Here is a 10,865-nt window from a genome sequence, read left to right as displayed (position 1 = left end):
GCTTGGCCCACCCAATTTGCGCTCCTATCAATCAGAACCGCAATTATCAACTATTTCTTTCAAGCTCACAATCAAAGGTTCGTAAGTAGGGGTGTCAATGGACTGGTTTTGGATTGGACACAGTCCAAATCAAAATCAATTTGGATGGACCAATAAGAAATTGAATTGAGCCAGTCCAGACTTAATGGTCCAAAGTATTTCTCGCATTGGATTGGACCCATCTTTAATGGTTTTATATTGGATTGGGTCACGTTGAACCAATATCCAGTCCATTGATAGAAGAATACAGGTGTCAATGACAAGGTTTGAATTGAAACCAATCTAAATTGGAATGGGCCAAAATGGTCCAAAATATTCATTGGATTGGATCTGGTCCATTTATAATTGACTCATATTGGAGCAGATCAGATTAGACAAAATCAAGTTTAATTGACACCCCTATTCGTAAGTATTGACCTTCCAATGTCCAGAATAGTATAAATGTCCAATTCTCTCTTTTTTATGTTTTTTTGATGAACGAAAGAGTAAATGCAATTCAGTTTCTAGTGAGCACCAATCGAAACCAGACATTTCATCAGCTGGATGGATGAATTATGATTAGGCAAGGGGAGATAAAGCATGCGTTTGGTTCCGTTTACGTTTATTGAATAAACGTTTGTACTTTGTTTGTTGGTAAAACTGAGAAAGGTAATAATTATTACCATTTATGACAAGTAGGCACCACTAAGTGCCACTAGGCTCCACATCAGCGTAATAGTGAAAAAATGCCTGACCATTTATGGAAGCTTTAAAAAATGACTTCCACAAACGGTTGGCGTGCACAAAAAGTGAAGTCCACTTTTGTCATTCTCAATGTGTATAGAAGAGCAAGAGAGAGAAACTGCTAAAGTGGTGCCCATGTGGCAGCGTTTATTGAATAAATGCCCACAGAACCAAACACCCTCAAAGAGAGGCTATTTCCTATCTTCACTTGCCATGCTTATCATCTACCTTCTGCCTTAACTTTTTTTGGGTAAATTGCTGAAACCTCCACTAAAGTTTCTAGTTGTTGCTAAAACCTCCCTTGAAATTTGTCAATTGCAATCACCTCCTTTAAACTTTCTGACATAATTGCAAGTAGACATCCTTTATTAGAATCCTCAAAAATGAGGCCTGAAAATGTCCAAAATACACAACTACTTTTGAACAAAATGTTTATTTTCCAAATTTTTTCATATGAATTGCCAGCCCAAACCCTTGCAATTTCATTTATGAAATTGAATTATTTTTTCAAAATTTCACTTCACATCAACCGCTCAAAGGTAAAGTTGCAAGTTTAAATTCTCTATTTTTTGTTGTTTATTAGGTATGTATTGTTTTCCTGTAGAGACCAGCTTCGATAGTAATTACATGGGTATTTTGGACATTTTAGTACCTATTATTGGAGGATTCTAACAGAGGAGTCTAGTTTCAACTCATCAGAAAGTTACGGGAGGTTTCAGCAACTTATCCTTTTATTTTTTGACACAAGGGGTAACCCCCCAACCCTGGTAGCATTGAGATTTGATCCCAATTCCCAAGTCTCTATTCTAACGAGTAAGAGATCCTACCAACTGAACCACCATCAGCTGGCTGATTCGCCTTAAATTTATTCTTCTTAGCAGCTCAACTCGACTTTGTCCTGATTGTGAAATTTAAAAAGAATAAGTGATTATTGATTATTGATAAAATCCACTATCTACAAATATGGTAGAGGTTCTTTTATCTTCTTGACTCTATGTAGTAAGCTCCTTAGCAAAATGGATCCATAATGGTATTTGTAGCTGTACATGATCAACTCATGGTTTCCTGTAGCTGTCATTCAGCTTCTCTTCCTATTATCCATCTTACCCCACTACCAAGTGGTAGAATTGGGTGGATCAGTTCCAATTTCCTTGTAATACGCCTTCTCCGCATTTGCCACTCGGCCTTGAAACATCGTCCACTCTTTTCTACATCTTTCTCTCACCTGAGACCAGAGGAGAGGTTGAACAACGTAAGAATATGAGATGGCCAATACATTAATCCAAAATTGAAATAAATGAAAGAGGGGCAGAGGGCAGCTCTGCAGCTCTGCCACAAAAATTAAAGTAGAAATGTACTGTATACCCCTTGCCATGGCGCCTTCCCATTCTGTGTTTCCCCCTGTTAAAAACAAAAAAGCAGTTCAGCTTCTGTTTGTTTTTCTTTTGTCTTTAAAAATAAAAAATAAAAAATGCATGTTGACCATTTGTTTTACTTTACCTGGTTCCCAAGTGAGGGAACAGTCTGATGAACAATCCACTGAGCATCTACAACGCCTATTTTCTCATGAGCAGGCTGTTTCCAGGAAAAAAAAAAAAAAAGAAGCTTGACCTTAGAAACAAGTGATAACATAATTAGCAAGGAAAAACTATGCCTCGTAAAAAACTTAATAATGGAAGATCACCCTGACCTCTACACATCTCCTCAAAGCAAAGTCGAGCCCCCATCCATGTACCAAGTCATTCTATGGTCAAACATAACAAGAGTAATTTGACGACTTCAGAGTGGAGAGATAATTGGATTAATAAGAGTTGAATGAACAAAAATAGGAAATCACCCTTTACCTGAATCATATGCCACACACATCGCCAAGCATCACGAGAAAACACAGGTGCCATAATTTCAACAAATCTGCATGTAGTAAAATGTATTAGATATATGTACAGCGGAGAAGTATGATATGATAATATAGGTTAACAGCAGGGCATATGTTGCTGGATGAGCCGATGACAATCCAGGATTCATCTATGACAGCCCAGGCTGAATGTGTTTTCCACTAAATTCTATACAACCGTACAGTCCTTGCAACATGGAAAATGGAACTCCTTGTAGATATTTTCAATTAAAATTTTGAAATAATAGAGTTGCTTCAATATAGCATCACTTGCTTAATTGTTCAATATGGTGGGGCATGGAGCTGAGATGGACTTTGGAAGGGAACACAAGATCAATCTATGGTTTTCTTGGATAATCTGGATTGGCCACAACATCTCCTAGAGTTCAATGAATCTTCTATAATTTGGCTTTGGCCAATGTAGTCCTACCTTTGTATTAAGGGTCAGGTTAGATGCCATACGCCTCCCCAACCATTGGATGTATTTATTTTCCCACTTATGACAAAGTGTTTACAACTATAATCTGGGTGCAGTTAGAGAAATAGTTATAAGGCCAGCAATGTCGAATGGAGCAAAGTGTTGGGCAATTAAGAAACATGTCAAAAAGCCAAGTGTAATGGAAATGCAAAGGATGAGAAGGATGAGTGGGAAAGCTAGAAATGAAAGGATAAAAAATGAACTTATCCGAATAAACCTAGGAGAAACTCTAATGGGTGATAAAAAAGAGGGAAAGCAGACTAAAATGTTTTGGGCACATGCAGAGAAAACCATCTACAGCATCACTAAGAAGTAATCTATCACAAGTAGAAGGGGCTAGAAGAACTAGGGGCAGGCCAAAAAGGACAAAGGTTGAAGCAGTGAGAAATGATTTAATGGCTCACAATTTAACAATGGATACTGGATGGAATGGAGGAACAGGATTCATGTAGTCAACCCCATAGGGGACATGGTTTAGATGATTATGGGTTAGAGAAATTTTCTATTGAGGCAAACTGATGGGACAATCTCCTCTAGAGATCAGACGGTTTGCTGAGGCCCTTCCTCTCATCCTTGCCTTTCTTTATTTGAAGGGGAACTAAAAAAAAAGAAAAAAAAAGGAAAGAAACAGATAAACACCAAAGTCACACATTTAAAAAACCTATTATTGCAAGAAAATAAAAACAATATAGTGTCCATACGCTGCACATGGTGGCAAATGGGGGTCCGGGCACCAGCCTGGTTTCTCTTCTGTTTGTCTGGTAAAAGAAGGGGGGGAAAGTCAATTCTACAACAAAGAATTTATATTGACAAACAAAAACAAGGAATGAAGAGAAGTGGGTTGCAAGGAGGGTTTATTCTTACTTGTGAACTTCTTGGTCACCCCTTCTCTTTGTCATCTGCCATGTTAACCGATTGTTTGGCTCTAAACCGGGCTGTGAAATCTCCAAACCATGCTTCCTCACCAGTTTTATATATCTAAACATAGAGGAAAAGACACTCTTAAGTTTCTAGATTGCATGGACTCCATTCTCATTAAAAGAAATTAGACTTACTCTTCAGCATCAAAATGTTCAACTCCTAGATCTTCATCCCAGATAAATATGTAGTCATATGGAGCCACGATATCAGGGTGTAGAAACCGTTTGGCATACCACCTTCAACCAAATTTCAGAGTATTTAGATAGTTTACAACATAAAGAAGAATGACATAGACTGGCTACAAGTATATCACTGATTTACCACCAGGAACATAGAAATAGAGAACCAGTAGAAGCAGTCTCACCATTTAGTTTGCTTCCGAGCACTAACATGGATAGCCCTCTTTGACCACTCAAATTCATCCCATTCACTAGTCCGGCCATCATAGTGGAACAGCAGTATTGTAAAGTTTTCTGAAAACTGTGGTAGAAAAAAGTTAAGTGACCACACACACACACACACAGGGAGAGAGAGAACGAGAGAGAGAGAGGACCAAACCTTTTTAACTGCTGCATCAATATTATTCTTTTGTTCATAACCAACCGTGAAAGTTACAAGATACTTTTGCCTGATGGTTAGGTCCTGTAAGTGTCAAAAAACTGATGAAACACCAATTGAAACCAAGCATGATACAAAGGCTGATACATCAAACAGAACCAAAAGTTTTTTTACCAGTGGCTCTCTTATCAGTTTAACTAGATACGTGTAGATGCATAAATGAGAAGTTTCAAAATATCACTTTACCTTTTGAATTGTTGGATTACTTAAACATTTAGATATTATAAATAGATCTTTTTATTTGGCTAAATTGTATAGACCTAGTATTATACCTTGCCTTCATCCCTAAATATGTTCGATGGAAGGGGCAGAATATATATAATTGTATAATTGAATATTAAGATCTTTAATTTCACTATTCCTACACAAACGTGTTTGTTCTTAGTCATTCTGCATTTAGTATTTTTTTTCTGCTAGCATGCAACCTGCAAAGTTATATTTTTGCCTTGCAACAACAAGGAAAATAAAACACCAAAAACACAAATGATACGCAGGGATAGGATCCCATATTTGTATCCATGCAGATAAGTGCAAAAGGTGTGATAAACACAAACAGATACTAGAGATGGAAAGAAACACAGCAGATAACATATGAGATTCAAATGAAGATATGTATGCTCAGATGAAGATCACATTAGAAAACACAAACCTCACTAGGCTTTCCCCACAACCTTCGGAGATAGAGATCTGACTCAGAAGCAACAATTCCTGGGGGCAGTCTTTCTGCACCTCGGGGATTTGTTGGAACCCATATCTGCATCAGAATGACAAGGAGTGGAGTTAATGTTAGCACAGTAAAGCTCATTTAAGTATTTAAATACAAACTTAAACATGAAGTATTTAGAAGTTTCTGAGCCAATTATTGCATATATCCAATAAATAGCGTTGGAAAAAGGAAGAAACCACTTTGGAGTATCAAAGCTAGCTTCCTTATAACAGAACTTAAAATAAAACAAATAAAATGGGGAAGAAAGAATGGAACCAAAAAAGAAAAAGATAGTGTGAGCACACACTCATAGTCTTTTCTTTCTGCTATTTAAATACTAACAGTTGGCAAAATCTTAATGTTGTTCCAAACATGTGTTAAGTTCCATCATTAGTCCCATATTAGTTTTACAATATTAGATAAGAAGCTTAAAATTCCAATCATTAATCATTAGCAATTTAAACTTGAAGTAATAATTGCTAAATCTAAATTAATAAACTCTTTGTCTGATAATAGATTGTTAAATCCAAGAGGTTTTCCTACTTGAAATTTCACAACTTGAAGGTAAAAAGACAAGCTGAGGATGGATTTATCATGTATATGGAAAACGGTTTAGCTGATTCCAAAGTTGTCACTTTGAAGCAAGCTTGGTACAAACAGTTGAAGCATTCATTGCCGCATTTTTAAGCAATATTGTCAGACTTGGCCATGGTTTAACCTGAATGCTTTACCATGCATGTTATGGTTTAACCAATTAATCCATTCAAACCGTGAAAACCATCATTTAACCAGGACTTGAAAAGTTACTACCAGTTCAACCACCCAGCCTGGTTGGTGGTCCAAGTGTTACAGCACTGGTTTCGAGACCAAAAATAGTGAATCTCAAAGCAGTATTGTTTTATTTCATCACAAATTATATATATATATATATATATTAAACTAAGGTTAACAAAATAGAGTATACCTTGGAAGTCTCATTTAAATTTTGACCTTGAGACGAGCTGCTTCTATTAAACTTTGGCAAAGGCCAGGAACGGGGCAGAAATGTTTCAGATGGACGACCTGAGTTTTTGTCTTCAATGTAACTAAGATCAATGGAAGGGAGTAGGCTGGATGGGAAGTTCAGCTGCCAAATTCACAAATTGGAAAATCATTATCCCGTTATTGATTAAGACCAGCATAAGATGAATAAAGAGATATTAGAAGAAAAATAAAAAGCATCGTCCCCTAATAAGTAATAACAGCATATGATGAATAAGAAACCCCCCCCCACACACACAGAGGTTGTAAAACTTAGTTAACAAAGTAAAGTTTGTATACCTTAGTTAATGATATTGTTGGAAAGGATACTCCTACCAAGAATCCAAACACAACTCCAACAAATGTTGTGATAATAAGCCTCATGCTCTCATTTGGTTTTCTTATAATTCCACTGCAACCAACAATATGTCAACATTAAGAAAATAAAATCGCCTCCATTGCCAATAAAATTATGACTTCAAAATATCCCAAACATGAACTATTTTCACAAAGAAAGCACAAGGAAATTCTTACCTGCGTCCAAGAGTCCCCATTTTACTCATGATCTTCTGATTCTATAGCCACAACAAAAATAAAGCAACAGTCTAGCAACTGTGAGCTGCTCCACATCGCTCAATGAGTTTGCAGTTGCCAATGATTCAAAAAAGCACAGTCCCTCGTGAAAATCAATGCAATTGAAAAGGAAGACAGTACCTGAAATAGTCACGTAGAAAGATGTGAATTAAAGAAAGGTATTTTCAATCAAAAGTTATGAGTGTTTTTCAGAACAGTAATATGTACCATAATAAGAAACTTAGCTCCTTCTGATAGTAATAATACTAGGATTGGTCAAACAGAGAAATCCAAATACTGAATAATAATGGATGTAGAGACATTATTCTAAAATTTGAGAAATCTGAATACTGAATAAAATTATTCTAAAATTTAAGAGACTCAACTAAAGAACTAGCACAGATTCAAGAAGCAACTTTCCGTCTCAGGATATGGATAATGGATGAAGAGGCATTATTAAGAACCACTAATGAAAACCATCTGAAGGTACGGGTAATAGTAACAACCAAGTATTAGAGTAGTGTTATCAGAACTAGTGTATTCATGAACAGAACCGCTCCTCTATTGCCCCCCAGAGAAAAAACATCTCAAAGTGCTCCCCCCCCCCCTGTTCAATGAATATTTCTGACGTACCCATGGAAGAAAATCAAGGCTTACCAATCCAAAGGTTAAATATCTCAATATGGTCGCCAAAACATTCAAACCCTTTAAATGGGGAGAAAAACGAATCAAATGAAACCTTTCTTAAAATTGCATACTTTAATTCTACAGGCAAACACCCATCTTTACTGAATCAACAAGGAACCATGTGCTCACTCCCATCGATAACATCTAAAAGACTAAAGCAAGGTACCACCACCCTCCATTGAATCCCTCAATTAGTAAATGCTTGAAGAAGCAACCATGTGCACTTTTTGACCAATAAGTACGTTCAATTGATTTTAATACGTAGAATCCGGTTCCCAAAAAACCAATCGAAACGAATAGCTGGACGTACTACGTCCTTGTAACAGAAGATACAGAATACACGGAAAGATTCATCCTGCAATTAGAAGGCAAACGCCACGCCCTTGATTATTAGCTAATTTCGCTATTTTAAGAATTATATCTGAATTAAATAATAAAAATCAAGATATAAAGTTCTTGCGTATAAAAGCAGAAACTCATGAAAAATCCTAGAGCTAAAGAAATGAAAGAAGCAAGCACAGTGGCCTGAAGCATCATAATTCATAACAGAGCTACGAATTGAGCTTCTAGTCAAGAGCTAATTGTAAACAGGTAGTTTAAGTTGTACAAAAGAAAGCAAAGTAATTAGTAAGGTTCCAGTAGCAGTAGGGAGATCTAATTGGACAAGAATGCACAAGAGCTCTAGTGACTAATTGGACAAGAATGCACAAGAGCTCTAGTGACCATTACAACTCACAGTTATTAGAAAGAACAAAAATAACGCACCTGGAATCGAGAAGGAAGAAATGTCCACCGGCGACAAACCCTAATGAAACAAGAAGAGAGATCGCTAAAGAGGGAGCCGAAGAGAGAGAGAGAGAGAGAGAGAGAGAGAGAGAGAGGGACAGAGATATAAGCCTGGAAAATCACGATAAGAAAAACCGCTCGAGGAGTCAGAGCAAAATAAACGTGGTCCGGCAGCTCCAATCTGCTCAACTTCGTGATTGTTGCTTTTAAGCAATGAGTAACCTCCGAGAAAACGAAGAAAGAACCAAAACGGAAGTACAAAAAAAAAAAAAAAGCTGCTTTAAGAAAAAAAGAAAAAGCAGAATGAACGAACAGCAGAATTTATGAACGTAGAGGTATGATTTTATCCGTGAACTAACGAGAAGAGGGTGGGAGTTTGAGAAGAAGTCATACCAAGACTCAAGAGAGAGAAAGAGAGTCAAAATTTCAATCTTGTTTAATTATTTATTTAATAGATATAATGAATGCCGGGAACCGTTTGGGTTGAGATTTCCGTTTCGTAAATTCCGTCCCGCGTTGGTTAATGGTTATGGACTTAGGTTGGCCCCTTTAGGCCTTTAAAAAGCAGTTAGGAATTTTTGGGTTTTAGTAACAGAAAAAAATAAATAAGCGGTGAGGAGGAATTCGGATCCACTATAAAATTAAAATTTAAAAGCGCTTTTTGTAGAGAACCCGAATGCATAAAAAGAGAGAGAAGATGGAAAAAGAGGAAAGCGCACCAATGCATTACGACTTACGAGTGCACAGTGCGCATCACATTTCACATGGTCCAGCCCTCGTGTTCGTGTGTTAGCCCATTTAACTCATTCCGGGTCGAAATCGGATTCAGTCTAGTGCTGATGCAAGGCGGTCAAGATTGTTCGAACAGGCCTTTGCACTAACTGAAGCTGGACTCTCCCGGGTCATACCAGGTTTATGTGTGATCCGTGTTTGTCATAAAAAATAAATAAATAAAAAAGAAAGCTTCCGCCGTCGTCTCTTCCCTATGTTAGGCCTTTTTTGATGGTATAAAAGGTAGAACAGACAAAGAGGAAGCTTGACCAATGACTAGTACATGTTCTACTTTTTCCAAAGTCCAAACACATATTAATTTGGTCCACCGTCGTCCGACCTCCGTTCCTCCCTGTAACCAGTAATATTACTTTCATAACAACTTCTCTTTGCCACGTGACAAGAAGGCTCGTTTTCCTTTCCTTCTCGGTCAAGAAGATAGATGGGTTGGACGGTTGGGTGGGTCGTCGCCTGCATGCCTGCCAAAAGTAAAAAAGGCCAAGGCTACAGCCGTGTGGTGTGGTTTGGTGGGGACTGGGGAGACACTAAAATGTGAGAGGTCAAATCAGCCCCCATAAAATATAAAATAGTTTTACAGTACATCTCTGTCATGTATTAAGAACATCTTCTGATTATAATATCAGAAATAACGAAATATCATCGGCAGATGCTCCCATTATATAGCAGTAGCAGAGATGTGCTGTGGAACGTTATGAGAAACTATCTTCTGAGAGGCTCTCCTAAAATATCGGCAAATTCGGATTTACCGGACTTTGATAGTTGATGCTTGACATTTTATTCTCCCCGCCATGAATCGACTCGTCACTACTACAAGGCCACATTTTGTAATGTGTATTTTGTAGTACCTCCGACCCGTACCTCACACGTTCTATTATTGTGAATTGTGATCACGAGTCGCATCTCACACCAAAACGGCAAAACCAAACGGCACGGTTGAAATTGCACCACAAGGCAAGGGAAGGGATCTCTTCTTATTGAAATTGACTGACAGATGGACGGAAAATGTTGTTAAGTAAGTAAAACACTAAACCTCCTCCTCGCTGTAAAACTTGTAATGTACACTAACACTACTTTCTCCCATTCACCAGGCTCTATGTTTCGTATAAATGTTGTAAAGTTGAAATCTAAAAAAATTGCTTCCTTAATTGTAATTCAATAATATCGTCCCACGCGGTGCTGCAAGACCTAAATTCATGTATTGCGTTGGCTTTCACCCTCTTCCTCTTCGCTTTCCAAATCCGTGGAATTCGCACTAAATCCACTCAGAAATCTGCGCAGCACCCCTTCAACCCCTCTTACGTTTGGTGTGGTTGTGATAATTTAAGGCACCGTTTGGTTTGTAGGAATGGCGGTTTTGAATAGAAATTGGAATAGCCGATTTGAAATGGCTTATTCCAATTTCAACTGTTCTGATTGGACGAAAATTGAGGGAATGATTTGTAGGAATGACATTCCCCCATTTGAGGGAATGGTCGTTCCCTCCCCCCTTTTGAGAATGAATCTCATTCTTGTTGATTCTAATTTCCATTTTCATTCATGTCTAAACCAAATAGATTATGGGAATGGACCATTCCGATTCTTATTCTGATTTTGAAAGATTTTGATTCCGATTGTGAATCGAATGGACC

The 10,865-nt window shown here is 37.6% G+C and overlaps 1 protein-coding gene across 3 annotated transcripts; it reads right to left on the bottom strand.

Annotated features, from left to right (window-relative positions):
- Positions 1–1,672: 1,672 nt before the first annotated feature.
- LOC148862680 (uncharacterized) lies at positions 1,673–9,101 on the bottom strand. 3 transcript variants are annotated; one of them, XM_088977021.1, is made up of 16 exons: positions 8,425–8,859; positions 7,789–8,014; positions 6,934–7,113; positions 6,700–6,811; positions 6,344–6,505; positions 5,323–5,427; positions 4,614–4,697; positions 4,420–4,535; positions 4,190–4,291; positions 3,999–4,112; positions 3,836–3,892; positions 2,607–2,673; positions 2,453–2,506; positions 2,263–2,337; positions 2,128–2,163; positions 1,673–1,987 (listed from the first exon to the last, which is right to left on the bottom strand). In XM_088977021.1, the coding sequence occupies exons 3-16, from the start codon at positions 6,960–6,962 to the stop codon at positions 1,874–1,876; spliced, it is 1,227 nt and encodes a 408-aa protein (XP_088833147.1). In that variant the 5' UTR covers positions 6,963–7,113; positions 7,789–8,014; positions 8,425–8,859; the 3' UTR covers positions 1,673–1,873. The 3 variants fall into 3 exon arrangements, with proteins under 3 accessions (XP_088833147.1, XP_088833146.1, XP_088833148.1); XM_088977020.1 differs by lacking the exon at positions 7,789–8,014 and having other exon boundaries at positions 8,425–9,101; XM_088977022.1 differs by lacking the exons at positions 7,789–8,014; positions 8,425–8,859 and adding an exon at positions 7,630–7,700.
- Between the last annotated feature and the right edge of the window lie 1,764 nt (positions 9,102–10,865).

The sequence above is a fragment of the Nelumbo lutea genome, chromosome 3 (genome assembly GCF_056320005.1).
Source record: "Nelumbo lutea isolate HS-2025 chromosome 3, American lotus-T2T, whole genome shotgun sequence".
Taxonomy (NCBI): domain Eukaryota; kingdom Viridiplantae; phylum Streptophyta; class Magnoliopsida; order Proteales; family Nelumbonaceae; genus Nelumbo; species Nelumbo lutea.
This window is presented reverse-complemented; position numbering and strand designations above follow the sequence as displayed.